Genomic DNA, 19401 nt, shown 5'->3' on the forward strand with positions numbered 1-19401 from the left:
TCAGCTTTCACTGATATTGCCTCGGAGTTTTTAAAGTCGTCGTATCCATTTCTAGCTCCACAACCAGAATTGCCATTGTGCCACATTCTGGCCAACACGTGATTGGTCTTTTTCATTTTAGGTGAATAGTGGCATCTCAATGTGGTTTTACTTTTTCATTTTCTTGATGACTGCTGGAAGTAGAGTACCTTTGCATATGCCTACCGGCCATTCAAGAAGTGCTCATTTCTCAATAGAAAATCACTGTGTATGATTTGTGGGTGTTGAAATATTCTGGAGATGAGTTCTCTGCTGAATATAAGAATTGAAAACCTCCTCTCCAAGTCTGTGGGATGTATTTTCATTCCCAGTGATGTGTCATATGATAAGAAACCCTGGACTTTAATATTTTTCACTTTATCAGATTTTATGGTTACCGCTTTTTGCATCTTATTTAAGAATGTTTCGTCTACTCAGAAGTCTGGAATTGTTCTCATATAGTTTTCTTCTAAAAGTATGATTATTTTACCTTTCACACAAAGATTTGCAGTCCATCTGGAAATTTTTGAGTACGGATCCAAATTAATTTCTTTTTTGTAAGGCTATCTGGTTAACTCAGAACCATTTATTGAATAAACCACCATTTCTTATCTGTACCGCAGTGTCTGTCACTCATCAGGTGACTGCGAGTCTGTCTCTGGACTCTATTCCGTTCAGTTGGTCAGTTTGTCTCTCTTTCATCAATAACCCATTGTCATGTTTATGATGGTTTTACAATAGTTTTGTAATAGTGAGTCCCCAAGTTTTGTTGTTGTTCTTCTGTTCCGGTTATCAGTTTATTGCCTCCTAGTTCCAAATTTATCCCTTGTTGCGGAGTCTCTGAAATGGAAACGGTCCCTTTAAATGTTTTTTCCTTGCCTGCTGGCTCAAAGTTCAGTTTTGTCAGTAGAGGGCACTGGAGAGACATTGCGAGAGATGGGTTCTGCTTCCGGGTTCTGAAAGTTCTGAAACGTGGGGCTTCTTCAGGGTCCAGCTCCTGCTGCACGCACAGCCATCTCAGCGCCAGGGCCCTCTGGTGCATGCAGCACCCTGCAGCCCGCTTCCCCCTCGAGCGGTTTTACGGCCCTGTGACTCCAGCGAGACACCTCTCTGAGCAGCTTTCCCTAGCACCCGAGGGGGTGAATTTCCAGCCATTTTCACTGCTGCACCACAGGCACTTCTTTGCCATTTAGTGAGCCAAGGCCATAGCCAGGGCTTGCTCGTACACCTGCTGGGGCATCTTCCTGTGTGTCCTATTTCACCCTAAGGGTAAGAGTATTCCTGACATCTGCTCTCTACTATAGTTTTTAGTTTTTTACTTTTAGCTAATCCCTCATCACTACCATACACTGTTACTGTAAATGGTTCTTTAAGTTAAACTTTCCCAGATCTTACTGTGTGGTTTCTTTCTCCTGATTGTATCCAGGCTGATATAGCATCTTTATAATAATGTCTTCCATCATGTGAACATGGTATGTTTTTCTGTTTAGTTAGTTCTATTCTTGTAAATCATATGATACATTTATTCCTAAATTTTTCATCTATCTTTTGTATTTTATTATTATTATTATTATTTTTTAAAGATTTTACTTATTTATTTGACAGAGAGAGAGAGAGCCAGCAAGAGAGAGAATACAAGCAGGGGGAATGGGAGAGGGAGAAGCAGGCTTCCTGTTGAGCAGGGAGCCCGGTGCGGGGCTCGATCCCAGGACGCTGGGATCATGACCTGAGCCGAAGGCAGATGCTTAATGACTGAGCCACCCACGTGCCCCATATCTTTTGTATTTTATTATTAATTTTGCTGTTGTTTTTATATAGGAATCTAGTAGATTTCTGGCAATTTAACTTTTATCCACTGAGCTTGCTAAATTTACATATGAATGCTGATAGTGTGTCTGTATATTTTTCCTTATTTTTCACATATACAATCATGCTTATGTAAGTAAATAACTGGATTTATTTTTTCCTTTCTAATCCTTTCCGTATACTTTTTATTTCTGTATCTTCACTTACTGCATGTCTGGATTTGAGACCTTCAGTACAAAATTGACTAGAACTGGTAATAACAGATAGTCTTGGTTTTGGAAAATTGTTTCAGTATTACACCATAAAATATGATGCATGCTGGATTTGTTTACTACCAGCTGCTCAATTGGATTTAAGAAAGTTCATTCTATTCCAAGGTAAGGTTTTAAAAAAATAAAAAAATTTTTTTTTTGTATTTTTAGAGAGGGAGAGGGTGTGGTGGGGCCGAAGTAGAGGGAGAGAGAGAATCTGAAGCAGGTTCCACGCTCTGGTGCAGAGCCTGCCTGGTGCGGGGGAGGGGGGGGTCAATCTCAGGACCCTGAGATCATGACCCAAGCCGAAATCAAGAGTCAGACGCTCAATCAACTGAGCCACCTGGGTGCCCCTTAGGTTTTTTGGTTTTTTTTTTAAATAATGAGTGGGTGTCAGAGTTTAAGTGTTTTACTCTTGAATTGATATTATCATATTATTTTTATCTTTTTTATTAATATGCCAAATTGCATTACTTTCACAATATAAAAACACCCCGTATTACAGCAATGAACCTGTCATTGTTGGTTGTTCTTCCTGAGACTAAGTGTGAGTTTAAATCAGGTCGCTTTTCATCTGTAATACAGAATAATATGATTTCAATAAATGATAAAGTAAATGTTTAATCATAAAGAAAGGGAATGATTTAATCATAAAGAAAACATTCATTTTTATTATTTTTATTTTCTCAAAGAGACACTTTTCTTTAAATATGCTCTGCCTCCCTTTGGAAAGGTAGATTGTGTCAAAATGACTATTCCCAGGCTCTTCTTTAATCTTTGGGGCTTCTAAGCTGTCACTCATCTATTTCATTTAATTCATTTCTAATGTATAGCAAGCAGCGAGGGTATGGCAAGCAGAGGTGGGGGAAAGCTACAGAGGAGGAAGGAGAAGGCTAAGGAAGGAAAAAGGTTGACAAGGCAGAAATAAAATAAGAAGGAAGTATGAGATGGGAAGCCAAGTGGGTGGAAGGAAAATGAAATCTTCGAGACAAGACAGTACTGGGAAATAAATGACCCCACGTTTGTACCCGGAAGAGGCTGCAGAAGATGAACAGGGAGAGTGAAGAAGGCGAGGGAAGGCGGAGTCGCACTTGGATGTCCCGCAGATGAGGGAGCTCTGGCTCCCTGGTCTTCCTGACCGGCCACATGACAGGGGCTATACCTGCTCACTGCTTTGAGAGGTGGTTCACTTATCCAGCTCCAGGAATATCTCAGGGGACAAAAAAAACCTTTGGCCATTTCAGTCTCTGAGGCCTGGAGCGTAGGATTTAGGGCTTTACTCCAGGGAGGCCCAGGAATGATTTCAACCACTCATTATCACCACCAACCTAGGACTTGGGGGAAGGGAATATCCTCTCTTCATATTTCTCCATCTTCCATTTCTTTCTCTTTAAACAGCCCTGTATACTTTTTAAGATTTATTTCCTTATAAATAAATAGCATTTGCAGAACTTTATGAAAATATCAATATATTTTTATATATATGGTTTTTAAAAAATATATTTTTAACTGATGAAAGGTATATACAGCAGATGTTGTAAGTACTCTAGTAGCTCAAAAAAGATGGTCATGTTACCTCCTAATCCAGCAAAGGTGACATGAATTCATCCTGTGGTTTTTCTGTGCAGGTAGCGTTTTCATATTCTATTGCCCATGGTCTAATTAAAAATATTTTAAAAAGAACAAGAGGAATATTATGTATTTGCCTTCAGTTCTTTAATGCACCGAATCTTATTCTTAGGTTCATGCATTGCCTCACCTAATCTCGTTCTGGGTTGGTTTTATGAGGGTAGGATCTATGCCTGTTTATGTCCCCAGGGTTTAACACAGAGTGTGTTATACTGGTGCTCAACATATTTTTTATTAAAAGAAGAAAGAATGGATGGATGGATGAATGGATCAATGAATGAGTGAGTAAATGCAGAAGGCTATAAACTAGTCTCTTTGATTCTAGTCTTGTCCTTTGTTATAGTCAGAAATCTAAAATGGCCCCCCAATGGCCTACCTCCTTGTACAACTCCCTCCCCTGGAGTGGGGCAGAGATGTGAAAATGGTGGGCTATCACTTCCATGATTCATTTATTGACTTCAAGAAAGTGACTCTCTTCAATGGCCTTGAAAAAATTGGGCGAGCCTTTAAAAGAAAGGGATTCTTTCTGAAGGCAGAGACTCAAGGCATGAAGGAGATTTGACACAGGGAAGATTCTGCTGCTGCCCTTGGAGGATTCTGTTGCTGCCATGTTATATTAAATGAGTGCAAAGGCTGTTGTCAAGAAACTGAGAGCAACCTCTAGGAGCTGAGAGTAGCCTCAGTCTGCCAACTTGCAAAGAACTAAATTCTGCCAGTAACCTAAGTGAGCTTTACATCAGATTCTTTCCCAGAGAAAGATGGGACCACAGTTGACCAATGCCTTGAGTGAGGTACCCTGAGCAAAAAATTCATTTGAACCATGCTGGGTTTCTTGATCTATGAAAACTGTGCCGTAATAAATGTGAGTTGTTTTAAAGCCTCTAGGTTTATGATATTTGTTACAAAGCAAGAAAAAACTAACTCTTCTTCCTAAGACTTTGAATTTTGATCATGCCATTTTTCTGCTTTCAGAATCTTCATATTGTCTTCTTGATAAAATCCAACTTAAATAAAGAATTTTATTTTTTTATTTATTCTTAAAGATTTTATTTATTTATTTGACAGAGATAGAGACAGCCAGCGAGATAGGGAACACAAGCAGGGGGAGTGGGAGAGGAAGAAGCAGGCTCATAGCGGAGGAGCCTGATGTGGGGCTCCATCCCATAACGCCGGGATCACGCCCTGAGCTGAAGGCAGATGCTTAACCGCTGTGCCACCCAGGCACCCCTAAATAAAGAATTTTAAAATCCTTATCACTTCCCTAGTTTCATTTCTTGCCAGTTTGATGCTGCAATCCATTCCAGGCAGGCTAAAACCTTCAGAGGTCCCTGATGACACCGTGCTCTTTCTTGCTTCACTTCTTCCTTGTACCTTGTAGGGGCCCAGGGTGGGCCGCTCCCAAATGTACCACAATGACATATTGGTTATTTTGAATTGAAGCTACTTGGGAAACAGTTGGTGCGAGGACACATAGACTTTTCTCTGACCCGCAGAAAGCAGGAAATAAATCTCTTACATGAAAAATATCCTCCCTGTACTAAGAAGTAAAAAAAATCCTTATCACCAAAGAGAGGGACTTTAAAGCCAAGAAAGCAGTAGGGGGGCACCTGGGTGGCACAGTCATTAAGCGTCTTCCTTCGGCTCAGGGCGTGATCCCAGAGTCCTGGGATCGAGCCCCACATCAGGCTCCTCTGCTGGGAGCCTGCTTCTTCCTCCTCCCACTCCCCCTGCTTGTTCCCTCTCTCGCTGGCTGTCTCTCTCTGTCAAATAAATAAATAAAATCTTAAAAAAAAAAAAAAGAAAGCAGTATGAATAAACCACTGTGTGTGTGTGTGTGTGTGTGGGTGGGTGTGTGTGTGTACCAATCTATAGAGCTATGGCTATGTCAGCCCAATTCCACTTAGAATTCCTTACTAATGAAAGTTCCCAAACATCTCTTCTTTATCCTGCCAAGTTCTCACAAATTTATTGTCTCTTTGTCTAAATTGTACAAAAACTTCCTGCCTTTGTCATTTCTTCGGGTCTCAATTTTATTATTGGGCGGCCATGCACATATCCTAAAACTGTTTTTTCCTTTTGTTAATTGATCTCATGTCAGTTTAATTCCTAAACCAGCTGGAAAAACCTTGAAGGAAAGAAGGCAATTTCTTCCTGCCCTACAATTTCATGTCTCAGTCTAAACTTTGATCTGCTAGCTTTTACTAGTGCCCTGAGACTGGATGAGTTCACTGTATCCTGGTCCCCAGGGGATCTGGTTTTTACCCCTTTTGTAGCACGGAGGGCATGAACAACTGTCTGCGTACCTGACCGCCTCCCTGAGCGCACAGCATGTGATTTGAGGGCAGTGTTTTTATCTTACTCAGCATTACCCTTCCCCAGGGTCTAAGCCCGTGTTGAGTGATTGAATGTGTAAATGGGAAAAGAAGCTGTAGACTGCGTTATAAATGAATTCAGGAACAGTCGAAACCTCATCTGCTTGTTCCAGTGCAGAAAGACTTGGTTTTAAATACCAGCTGGTGTCACCCCTCTGCTCTGCTCATGGGCTTAGTTTGGGCAAAGTCCCCTAGTGTCCTAAGTTTCATTTGCATATTTTGAGAAATAAAGATACTAAGAGTGATCACTGTATGATATTGTTTCCAGAAGAAACGAGGAAAATGCATGCAGTTGCACAGTGCCTAGTCCGTAGTTAAATGTATAGAAATGTTAGCTATTGGTTTTACAGCAGTTTTTTATTAATTGCCATTTCCTGCATGTCTATGTGTGCGCTACAGAGGGGACCAAAGATCTTTCTCCTGTGTTTGGCAGAAATCTTTGTTTGTCCTTTTCGTTTTTGCTGTCTCTTTGTTTCTAGCAAGGAAAAAGAAACTTAACGACAGGCCCCATGCTGCCTGCTGATTGCTGCTTTGAGTTTCACTTTCCTTTCTCTCCAACAGGAAGCCACGAGTCTCAGCAGAACCTTCCAGTCTCCAAACAGGCTGCTGGATACATGAAACAGAGCAGCTAACACTGCATGTAAGCTCCATCCAACTCTTAAAAACAGGTAAGTGACTTTTTGCCATCCAATGTTTCCTAGCTGTGTGTAAAGAAAATTGCCTGTTTGCCTTTCTTTGAAGAAGAATTTCAGAGGAAAATTGCTGCTAATGATCATAATTTCCTCTTGAATTTGTTTTGTTTTTAATGAACATTTCAAACACAGGGAATTCCAGAGAATAAGTGAACTCTGGTGTAATCTGACACAGTTCTATCAGATTTTAAAAAATGACTTGCTTTATCTAATTAGAATAGTTTTTTACCCCTGGAAAATAAAAGTATTACAGATGATGTTGAATTTATCTGTGAATCTCTCCTACATTCCTTTCTCTTCCCTTCCTTCCCTGAGGGAAATATTATCCAGACTTTCGGATAAATTATTGTTTTGCTGGTTTTTATGGTTTTGCAATATATACGTATGTATCTAAACATGATCTTGACTATTGCTTTGTGTTAACAGTTTATTTAAATGATATCAGTGATGTCATACTAAGTGTATCATTCTCAACTTGCTTTTTTCCACTCAAGATTAATTTTTTGAGCTTTCTCAATGTTGATACAAATAGGTCTAGTTCAGTCACTTCAGTGCTCTTTAGTATTTCATTGTGTGAATATGACAGAATTTGTACGTGCATCTTCTAATGTCATCCTAAACAATGCTGCAGTGAATGTACTTGCTCCCAAGAATGATGTGTGTCTCTCCAAATAAGGTGAATATTATTGAATCTCCATATCCGAGTCAACTTGGTATTGCTGGACTTTTGGTTCATGTGAAATGATGTCTCATTATTGTTTTATTTCCAGTTCTTTGTTTCTAGAATGGTTGAACATTTTTTGTATGTTTATAGTTCATTTGAGTTACCTCATCTGTGAACGTCTTCTTCATACACTTTGACTGCTTTTCCATTAGAGACAGTTTTTCCATTAGTGAGACACACACACACACACACACACACACACACACACAGAGTAATATTACTCAGCCATAAAAAGGGAGGAGATCTTGCCATTTGGGACAACATGGATGGATCTAGAGGGGATTATGATAAATGAAATAAGTCAGAAAGAAAAATGCCATCTGATTTCCCTTACATGTGGAATCTAAAAAACAAAACAAATGAATAAACAGTATGGGTTTTTTTCTGTGTTCTGCTTTTTCTCTTGGTTTTCTGTCCTTTTGTTTCAGTTCCTCTCTTGGGTTTATGATGAATGTGAGTCACTGAATATAAAAAAAAATTGAAGCTAGAAAGATGTTCTCTTCATCTAGACAAGATTTGTTTTGCATCTGCCATGCAGCTGGGGGCATAAGCAATCTCATGTATAGCAACCCAATCATAGACTGAAATTACGTAGGAGATGGAGTTAAGTCCGTCCATTTCCAGCCCATCCTTCCCTCTTCCCTGTAGCTCTTCAGGATTCTTGCCCACAGGGGTGCCTGGGTGGCTCAGTCAGTTAAGTGACTGACTTCAGTTCAGCTTGTGATCTTGGAGTCCTGGGATTGAGCCCTCCCACCTCCCCCAAGTCGTCAGGCTCCCTGCTGGGGCGGGGGAGGGGGGAGGGTGGCAGGCGGGTCCTGTGGGTTGCTGCTCTGTCTCCTTGGCCCTCGCGTTCTCTTCCTCTCTCTCTCTCTCTTTCTCACACACTCTCTCTCTCTTATAAATAAATAAAAAAAGAAAGAAAGAAAGAAAAGGAAAGGAAAGGAAAGGAAAAAGAATCCTTGCGCACAGACTGAGAGGAGGGCTGCCAAGGTATTCTCTTTGTTGCACTCTATTCCCCTAGCTCTGGGAGTCTAGCAAAAGTTTTGCCTAACATCTCAGCATCTCTGGCACCTCTTCTAAAGCTAACAGATGCTCCTGTGGGAAATGTGCTCCCAAATGCTGAGCTTACCTCTCTGTGTTCACTTCTTTTCCAAATCTTAGCCCTCCAATGCTTTCAAATATATGTATTTACAGTTTAGCCTGTGTTCTCACTTTTCTCCTTGAAAGAATTGGCGTGATGGCTCATGGTTTATTCCGCTGCTGTAGGACCTCAATGTCTGTTAACTCCTTTCATATGTCAGTTTCCTTCTTTGGAAACTGTCTTCTGTATAAATTCCTTTCTCCTACCTTCTAATTCATGGGTTGGCCAACTATGGCCTGTGTGTCACCCACCTGTTTTGATAAAAAAGGCTTTATTGGAACACAGTCATGCCCATTTGTTTACGTATTGTCTCCACGTTTGTGTCACATTGGCAAAGTTAAGTAATTATGTCAGAGACCGCATGGCCCACAAAGCCTAAAATATTTACTCTCTGTCATTAAAAGTTTGCTGATCACTGTTCTAATTTATTAATTTTACTTTATTCTTTAAGCTTCCATTAATTTTGTCTACTGACTTAAAAATTTAATGATATCTTTTATTTCTAAATTACCTAATTTTTTCATAGGTACCTACTATTGTTCCATTTCTATATGTTTTGTTTGTTTTTGTTTTTTTGTTTGTTTTGTTTTCTGTTTTGTTTTGTTTTGTTTTGTTTGCCTTTTAATCCAAATAACATGTTTTAATTGGGCCAGAGAGAAAAATAACACACTGGAGCTAGAAAGAGAAATCTGTGCTTTAAACCACTATGATATGCTAACTAGCCTCTTAACCTATTATTGTTTTTCTATCAGATACAGAACAATGGCAGTGACAACCAGATTGACATGGAGTGAGGAGAAAAGTCTGCAGAAGATGCTTGGGAACGTGTCCTTGAGACTTCTCTATAAGTCTAGTGTCCATGGGAATAAAACTTCTAGTATTCTTGATAAGTGCACTTGTCAGGGACCCACCGTAACAATGATTTACATCCGTAACACTACTGTTGGGATCCTTATGCTTAGGCCTTATTCTAAAACATATGACCATTTAAAAAGGCCCACTCCCACCTTCTATTTTTCATATCAACGGAATATTGCAACTGAAATGAGAACTGAAGTTTTAGAAACAGAAACTAAAATTGCTTCTGGACAACTGGTATTTTATTCCTCTGGCCAAGAGGTGTTGTCTGTGTGTCTAAACGACACCAAGCTTTCTATAAATGATTCATTAAGCAAAGCTTTAGGAGTATATACCCGTTCTGATATCAATTATTTGGAATGTGAAGTTTTTCGAGTCGAAGGTACGTTAAATGAGATAATCCTACACTCTGATTCTAGTCTTTCTTTGTCTTCGTGGGTCATAATTGAGCTGCAAGAACAAGGAAAAATGAGAGGAACGTCAGCTTTCACACCATCAGATTTCTCTTTCATAAACTTCAGAATGAAACCTAGGAAGCATAAAGGTCATAAGGTATTACTCAGAAAGTATGGGCAGCTCTGAGCAAAGTGAGTTGAGAAGTGGAGACATGGAGAGGGAGAGCCGGGAGGGCGAGGTGTATTTTGGCACAGTGACCCCTCTGGGCCAGCTCTAGGTCTGTAGGCATCGTTCTGTGAGCGTTTCCAGAGTGAGTTATCGTGTAGGGAGGTTAAGTTCCCAACCCTAACTCCTAAATGGACAGCTCAGCCCTGGTTTATGTAAGCAGACTCTGTGCCCCCTTTAGAAGGTAGACTTGGGCATCGTTCACCAGGCAAGTTAAAAAGCTCATTATTCTATGTGTGTTTCCTACAGGAATTGAGGATGATACAAACTACATAAGGAAGATAACACGAGCCACGAAGTAAGTTAGGTTCATGGACTATCTATTAGGCATCTTATTTAGAACTCCATTTATAGAAAATGAAATAGTAAAATAAAAACCGTATAACTTGGAGTGATAAAAATGAGTTATAATGTTACTTATGTAATATGTTCGAGGCAATTTACAGCATCAACAGAGACAAATCGCTACCAACTGTGAACCTTTAAAAATCTACCTGGTGAGGGTTTGGCTTTATGTTTCCCTTCGGCCTTGCTGGACTCAAAGTTTTCCAGACAGAAAAGTCTTGACAACAATTTCAGATAATTCCTCCAAAGCCTTTCCCTGGGAATAAAGCCTTTGGGGGAATTTCAGTAAGTTTTAAAAACAAAGCCCCCTTTCCCCAGTTTATAGATAAATACCTGAATTGCATGTATTTTGTTTCTCCTCAATATAATAGTATTACTGAAATAATACTCATCTTTAGTGTTGCTGACATTTGTTAGATTTGTGTGGTCTAAGGCTCATAGTTTAACGATGATTTGCTTGCTGGTTAGTGTTTCTTTATTCGGATATATACAAATGCATTTTCTCCAAGCACAAAATGCATAACCTTAGACCATTTCAATCATATGATAGATGCTAATGCCAAGATAATAAGTGATTAAGACATACTTTTTAAGGGAAGGAAAGAAGCAGCAGAACTGTACTGTTCCTGTGGAAGTTTGGCTCTTGTCTTTAAGTACTGCGTGTTATTTGACAGGCACAGAAATCCGCTTCTAGCTGAACTCAGAACCTACAAGCCCTGTGCAGACTTTGTTTCCAAAATTCGTATTCTTTTGCTGGGTCCAGTTGGGTCTGGAAAGTCTAGTTTTATCAATTCAGTGAAGTCTGTTTTCCAAGGCCGTCTGACTCGCCAAGCCCCAGTGGGGTCTGATGTCACCAGCATTACTGAACAGGTAAGTTATTTAAGGATTTCCTGAGAATTTTGTTTTATCAATTGCAATTATTAGGTTTGTTCGTTTCTTTGCCATTTTCTCTTAGGACATTAACCTCCTCTTGATCTACAGACAATTAAATGCTAAATCAAATGTAAAAAAGGAGTAAAAGTTTGAGTCAGAATTCCCACCATTGAGTTGTGTTTCACTGAGAGGCTTTCCGTTTTTATGCATACAATAAGTAGTTATATGAAGAATGCTTTCTGGTACTTGTAAAAAAAACAAACACTAAAATTTTGAAAACTTTGTAGAAATCTCTGTCCATTATATTAGAAGTCTCTTTTTACTTATGTGCCACATTGTTTTACCTGGGTTGAAATTCTTTTCTCTTTGTTTTGTAATAAAATAATGAAAATTACGTATTATAGCACTTTTCCATTTTACAAGACCATTTTAAAAGAAATGATCGTGAAAAGCAAGACAGCAATTCACTTTGGTGGGTCAACCTTCAAAGGGTAAATCTATCAGTGGTCCTACAAACACTATCTTATTTGTAAACAAATGTAAGTACTAATACCATTTTTAAAACTGTTACTCTAAAGATCTGCCAATTACTGTGGAAAAACCTTCTTCCTTTCTGTGCTCGTCAATGTTACACAATCAAACAAAAAAAAATTAAGGGGAATGAATAGAACATTTCATAATCAAGCTGTGTTTTTCTGTGATTGCTACAAGCAAATATTGTTATCTTCTGATTGGAAATATGCATGCACTGTCAATGCAAAACTTAACATAAGACAGTAATGGTTCATTTTAGTTTTGTGTCACATTTAATAACTAAAAGGATTTTCTAAGATTTTCAAGAATCCCAACTTATTTCTTGATGTTGGCTAGATTCTATCTATTTGACTGGCTTTATTTTGGTCTATTAGCCAGTCTCGGAAGCCAAAGCGAGGTACCTCAACGGCACTTCAATATGCCAAGCATTCATTGGTATGTTTCTGTTTGTGAAATACTGTGTTGGGAATAAAGACCTAAATACGAAGAAGAGTTGGTTTTTTTACTCAGGGATTTCCATGTAGGTAATAAACAAGTCCTCCTCAACGCGATAGGTGCGGTAATAGAGGCACTCATCAGCACAGGGTCTGTCTCCATCCTTTTCATGTTGAAAGCTCCAAAGGCGTTGCTCTAAGAGAAGACGTAGGTGCTCAAGTCCAAATGAAATGCAGATACTACTGTATAAACTGAAGAATACAGGACAGAATATTTGTCGGGGAAATAGAATATTTCATTTCGTTTCTCAGAGACCCTTCTCTTTGAAGAATTAAAAAATTTTTTAAAGATTTTGTTTATTTTTCTGACACAGAGAGGGAGAGCACAAGCAGGGGGAGCAGCAGGCAGAGGCAGAGGGAGAAGCAGGCTCCAGGCTGAGCAGGGAGCCTGATGTAGGACTCGATCCCAGGACCCCGGGATCATGACCTGAGCTGAACGCAGACGCTTAACCGACTGAGCCACCCAGGCGCCCTTGAAGAATTAAATTTATGAAGGAAACAGATTAATGAAAACTATGAATGTGCCTATTGATCTTGAAATTTTACAATGCACTTTAAGTGTGTAACTCTACTGCTTTGTGTAAGTCCTTTCAGGTGGAGGCACCAGTAAGTCCCATTCACTTAGATCAAAGTATCTAATGGGATTGCTCCTGGGCATTGGACTTATGGACCAATGGGAGCTTTTGACTCCAGTACAGATTACAACAGGTCATAGAGGGGTTCTCAACCTCCCGGTGTGGAATGGGAGATTTGTGATTCAAGCGTTGCCTGCTATCCCTGAGAAGTACTTCTCTTTGGGATTCTTCCTAAGTCTTCCATAGTCATCCCTCTGTGGAAGTGTATTTGACCAATAAAAAATTTTCAGAGTTCTGAAAAATGCTCTTGGGGTCAGATTGAGTGTGTTTATTTAGGAAAGAAGATTTGTTAAAGTGGAGCTTTGCAGAGTGAGGTTTGTAGACCCCTGAGTGTCACCGAGGGCATTTTAGGGGATCTGTGAGTTTAAAATTATTTGTGTAATAGTGCTTCGATGGTTTTGCTTTTTCTAGTGTATTGACATTTGAACTGATCATACACATGTAGTTTTATTTGTTGTCTGGCATCCTGAATCAAGCAATGGCAGCAAGCACTATTAGTAACCGCTATATACGTTCCTAGCACTTGCAGTAAACAACATGCTAGTTTCATTTAAGAACGTAATTGATGACTAAGTAGCAACCATTGATTTTATTTAAACTCAACTTTTTATTATTTTATATTATTATATGTATTATTATTTTTACTATTTTATATACTTATAAAACAAAAATATTACTTTAATGTTTTGTTTGATGAAATGGGAAGTACATATATTCTAAGTCATATCAAGATATGGTGGTTGTCAAGAAAAGACACTGGTGTGATTGAGTTGTGAGCTGAACTTCTTTCATGTAACGTCCTTTATAATTGAGAAGACATTTGACAGACTTGCTTATTCACAGTTCGGTATTCGGTAGTCATTTTTGGACAATGCGCAGGGTGAGCAGATCGCTACAAGAGAAACCACCACCCAGCAATGTTTCTTGCCAATGATAACATCTGAGCTCTTAAGAAAAAAAAAATTAGAACTTTGGGAAACTTGTGTCCACTACTTGGAGCTTCATAACGTCTCAATACTTGAAAACTTACCTGATGAGATTAATGGTGCTAGTAACAAGTATGATGTTTTAATATTGTGTGGTGAAATGTGCCAATATTTGGAAGATCTTCTCTAGATCCAATATTTTCAAATGACTGAATGCATTGGGTTTGTAAGTCATGCCTGGATAAAAGATACATTCAAAGCATTAATATACATACATTAAATGTAGCTGAGTATGAAAATGTCACAAATTCCACGTTGCAGCCAACCTTTGGAGAAATTATCTCTTACTGAGCTTTGATGCATTATTAATGAGGAATAGCCACAATTCTCTGAAAGCTGTTAAATAATACTTTCTCCTTTTCCTACCACTATGTACATGTGAGGCTAGATTTTCTTCATACACTTCAACCAAAATGATATATCACAACAGATTGAATTCGGAGGCAGATATGAGAATCCTGCCATCTTCTATTAATCCAGATAGTAAAGAGAATTGCAAAAAGTAAATTGATCCTACTCTTTTAATATTTTTTTGGGAAATATTGTTTTTCATAAAAAATGTCCTTTCGGTTAACATGCAATAGATTCATAATTGTATTTTAAAATGATTTAAGAAATATTTAAATTTTTTCAGTTTAAAATTTTTAGGATGTTAACTATCAACAGATATAACCTACATAAATCAAATATCTTTGAGATTCTCAATAATTTTTAAGAACATCAGGTGATCCTGAGACCAAAATGTTTGAGGACCACAGTGTTAAAATATTAACCACTCTCTGTTCTTCCTATTGTCATGTCTTGAATGCTAGTTAAAGAATGAATTTTTACTTTTGATATACTTTGTTTTATAGTATAGGATATATCCTATTAAATATGGGAACTATGGGGACTATCTGCCATTTAGTTTGTGTGACTCCATGGGGCTACATGAGAAAGAAGGAGTAGGACTGTGTATGGATGACATACCCTACATCTTAAAAGGTTGCATGCCAGACAGATACCAGGTAAGAATTCTCCAATTTCTAAAACATTTAAAATCAGTTTCATCAATTTTTTTTGTTAAATTTTTACCCCATAAGGTGCTTTCAACTGTCATAAACTGTTTTCAACATCAATCAACCCTACTCTACTTTAGGGGCGCCTGGGTGGCACAGCGGTTAAGCGTCTGCCTTCGGCTCAGGGCGTGGTCCCGGCGTTCTGGGATCGAGCCCCACATCAGGCTCCTGTGCTATGAGCCTGCTTCTTCCTCTCCCACTCCCCCTGCTTCTGTTCCCTCTCTCGCTGGCTGTCTCTGTCTCTGTCAAGTAAATAAATAAAATCTTTTAAAAACAAAAAACAAACAAAAAAAAAACCACTACTCTACTTTAAATGAATAAGTGTTCATATAAGTAAAGTAGAGTAATTTATTTTCTACAGAATTAAGAAAGAAAGCCTGGGTGCGTGGCTGGCTCAGTCAGAACTTGTGACTCTTGAACTCAGGGTCATGAGTTCGAGCCCCTGAGTTCAGGTGTGGAGCTAACTTAAAAAAAAATAAGGTGATCTCAAAAGAAAGAAAGAAAGAAAAGAGATACAGCCAAAAGGCAGTATTTTACTCATAAAGATTCAAAAGAAAGGACAGGAGGAGATTGTGTTTATAACCCTCTTAATTGTAAAATAGATAGGAAAGTAATGGTTTAATCTCATGCACTTTTTTGCTTAATTAGACAAAATCTTGGAGCAATTAACCACTTTTTGTTGAAGTGTGGTATTACTGTACTGTAAGTACTTAGGTTTCACTACTTAAATGCTGCCTAAATACCTACATCCAAAGGTTGGCTCTGCCACTAGTTAGATGTGCACCCGTAAGCAAGTTACATACTTGTTTCCGTAAGTCTTACTTTATGTGTGAAATGTAGGTCATAATAATGCCCATTTCATAGGGTGCCTGAGAAGATAAATGAGATGATGTACTTTCCATTCTCAAAAGGTCAACCATTATTATCCCCTTCCTTTTAGGCATTGGGTGTAATACAATGAGCCTCAATTTCTGAGCAGTGACTTCAGTGGCCTCTCAGTGGTGCTTGACTGGAAACCTTAACTATGTACTCATATATTAAAAAGCCATGATTAAAAACCTAATTTGTGCCAGATACTATGCTAGTTACTGGAAACACAGAGTTGACTAAGAACATAATTCTTATCCCCACAATCTAAGGAGACAGAAGATACTGGGAGGTGGAACAGAGCAGAGAGATGGGAGAAATCGTGAGCCTACAAAAACCTTCATTATTCACAACAGAGAAGCAGTCAGTTCAGTCCAACATTGAAACATATGGGTAAAAAATAATGAATGTAGCCCTTTACTGTATTTTTATTTTATTTTTTTAAGATTTTATTTATTTGTTTGACAGAGAGCGCAAGCAGGGGGAGCTGCAGGCAGAGGCAGAGGGAGATGCAGTTTCCCCACTGAGCATGCGGGGCTCAATCCCAGGACCCTGGGATCATGACCTGAGCCAAAGGCAGACGCTTAACTGACTGAGCCACCCAGGCGCACCCCACTCCCCTTTACTGTATTTTTAAATCTATTTTCTTAATCCTAGAAAGATTATTGTTCTGTGGTAAGGAGATACTAACTTAAAATTTGATATTTCTTCTGTTTCATTTTTGTTTCTTTTTCTTCTGTGAAATTCAAGAAATTATAGTATTTTATTTAAAAATGCATTTTCAATATATTTTCCCCTCTCCTTTTTTCTCTATCCATTGTCCATTTAAATACCCAAAATGTTTAGAGAGAAGTCTTAAATGATGTGTAACCAATGTCTGTCTGTCTGTCTTTCTTTCCTTCTTTCTTTTTTTCTGGAGACTGGGATTTGAAATTAACTTTTTAAAACATTCTTTGTACTTTCCTGAAATATTTCCATTGTGGATAGTGTAAAGTATGTGTAATTCTCATTTTCACCAGTGCAATGAAGTGATTTTTCTATAAGAAAGATAAAATACTACACTCATAATGGAGAGGAAGTATGGAAGGGGTACTACTAATTAACCTGGGGGGAAGAGTGGCTACAGGGAGGAAAGTTTTGGGTTGGAGGTTAGTGTTATTCACATTTGAAGCATGAATGTATCTTAAAGAACTCAGCAAAGACTCTCTAAATGTTATCTTATGTTTCTATAACAGTTGAACCCCAATAAACCAATTACGCCCAATCATCCTAACTTCATCAGCACTCCGTCACTGAAGGACAGTATTCACTGTGTGGCTTATGTCATAGATATCAACTCTATCAATGATCTCTCCTCCAAGATGGTGGCAAAGCTCAAACAAGTTCAAAAAGAAGTCTTGAGCTGTGGTGAGTCTCATTGTTCTTACCAAAAAACTTTTATTTTGAAATAATTACAGATTCACAGAAAGTTGCAAAGAGAGTTCAGAGAGGTCTTATGGACCCTTCACCCAATTTCCTGAGTCCTGGGTCTGTTGGTGGCAATAGCAGGCAGAAGTCATTCACATGTTTTTTTGGTCACATGTGATTTTCCAGTGGCTTGATAGGATAGTCACCTCCCCACATTATGTGACCTGACCAGGAAGATCAAAACTAGAAAACTGACACTGTTATAATATGTGCGTGCAGCTCTGTATTATTTTATCACATGTGTAGCTTTAAAAGTAGTGAGTGGGTCTCCCTCATTTACGGTCTACGTGCTTTTCAGTCTGTTGCTTTCTCACCGGATGTCAGCAATTGGGTTTGTGTGGGAGCCCTTTAGGGTTGGGACCTCTGTTCTTTATCATCTAGCATGGAGATTTCTTTTTCAGGATTTTTAATACCAAAATTTTTAATTTTAAAATACTTAGCAAGCTCTTAAAATAATCTATTTCATATTAGGCGAGTGGGGATAGTTTGTAATTTTTAGTTCAGTCTATTCTATCTAAGTTGGCAAATTTATGTGTGTAGAATTGTTCATATCATTTCCTTATTATTTCTTTTCTGTCTGTGGGGTCTGTTGGGATATCCCATGTCCCTCATCGTATTGGGGATTTATGTCTTTTGTTTCTCTGTGTCACTATTTCTAAAGGTTTGTCAATTTTATTGATCTTTTCAAGGAACCATGTTTTTGTTTCATTGATACTTTAAATTGTTTTCCTGTTTCCGGGAAACAGGAAAACATTCATTGATTTCTGCTCTTTAGGATTTCTTTCATCTTCTTGATTTGGATATAATTTGCCTTCTTTTTTCTAGGTTTTTGAGGGGAGGGACTTAGATTGTTGATTCTGGACTTCTGCTTCTTTTCTGTCGTAAGCATTGAGTACTACATATTTTTCTGTAAACACTTCTTTAGTTATGTACTCAATTTTTGATATGTTGTATCTTTATTATCTTCCAGTTTAATGTATTTTTTATTTCCCTTGAAACTTCCTTTATGACTCATGAATTATTTAGAATGTATTGTTTAGTTTTTAAGTGCTTGGAGTTTTTCTTGTTACCATTCTGTTATTAACTTACAGTTTGATCCATTATGGTCAAAGGACACACACTCTGATTTAAATTCTTTAAATTGTTTTTGAAGTTAAATTATGGCTTAGTCTATAGTATATTTTGGTAAATGTCCCATGGGTACTTGACAATTATGTGTATGTTCTACAAACGTTGATTCGATAGATTTTCTTGGTTTTTGGTATGACAAGTGATTCTTGATTGTACCTTTAATATTTGGGGTATTATACTATGAGACTCTGGATCTTATTTGTTAATTTTTCTTTTTTTTTTAATAAAGATTTTATTTATTTGAGAGAGAGAGAGAGAGAGTGTGCACAAGTGAGGGGAGGGAGAGGGACAAGCAGACTCCACACCAAGTGCAAAGCCCAAGTCAGGGCTCCATCCGAAGACCCTAAGACCATGACCCCAGCCAAATCAAGAGTCGGATGCCAACTGACTAAGCCACCCAGGCGCCCCGGATCTTATTTACATCTTGTGTTTTAGCAGACCTCTTTCAACACTGTGCTTGTGGAAGTGCAAGTGCAGGTTTCCCACTAGGCCTTGGTCAATTCCTATGGGGGGAAGTGAACTTCATTATTGCTCCCCATATGACCTTCACTGATACCAAAGGAGGCTAGGAGCCTCCTTAAGACTGGGGGAATGGTGATTAAAGTTTCACTTTCTCAGTTGGTCTGCTCTGACACTGGTAAAGAGGGAGGAGGCACCCTGTTACTGATGGTTGAGGTGGATGTCCAGGATCCCCCAGTAGCTTCCATTGATGCCATCAAGAGGGACCTAGCACAGTACAGGTATGAGTCCTGGCTCCCTACGTGTTCTTCTTCTATGATACTATCCTGGCAGAGTGTGCAGGATGGAGAAGGGAAGAGACATTTCTGTGGATGGGACTGAGGCTCTTTCATGATGTTTGGCTGGGATAGTGTGGCTATCATGTGAAAGTTTTCTGTCTT

The 19401-nt window shown here is 38.6% G+C and overlaps 1 protein-coding gene across 2 annotated transcripts in view; it reads left to right on the forward strand.

The window, feature by feature from the left end:
- Positions 1 to 964: 964 nt before the first annotated feature.
- The window catches only part of IFI44L (interferon induced protein 44 like), a 44367-nt gene continuing 25930 nt past the window's right edge, over positions 965 to 19401 (forward strand). The window contains exons 1-7 of one of the 2 annotated variants that reach the window (XM_034653752.1): positions 965 to 1287; positions 6638 to 6744; positions 9386 to 9873; positions 10362 to 10410; positions 11132 to 11327; positions 14834 to 14986; positions 17140 to 17311. In XM_034653752.1, the coding sequence (XP_034509643.1) occupies positions 9396 to 9873; positions 10362 to 10410; positions 11132 to 11327; positions 14834 to 14986; positions 17140 to 17311 (1048 nt within the window). In that variant the 5' untranslated portion in view covers positions 965 to 1287; positions 6638 to 6744; positions 9386 to 9395. The remainder of the gene's footprint in view (positions 1288 to 6637; positions 6745 to 9385; positions 9874 to 10361; positions 10411 to 11131; positions 11328 to 14833; positions 14987 to 17139; positions 17312 to 19401) is intronic. The other variant, XM_011228121.3, reaches the window with a different exon arrangement.

This window comes from Ailuropoda melanoleuca, chromosome 2 (assembly GCF_002007445.2).
Source record: "Ailuropoda melanoleuca isolate Jingjing chromosome 2, ASM200744v2, whole genome shotgun sequence".
NCBI classification, from domain to species: Eukaryota; Metazoa; Chordata; class Mammalia; order Carnivora; family Ursidae; genus Ailuropoda; species Ailuropoda melanoleuca.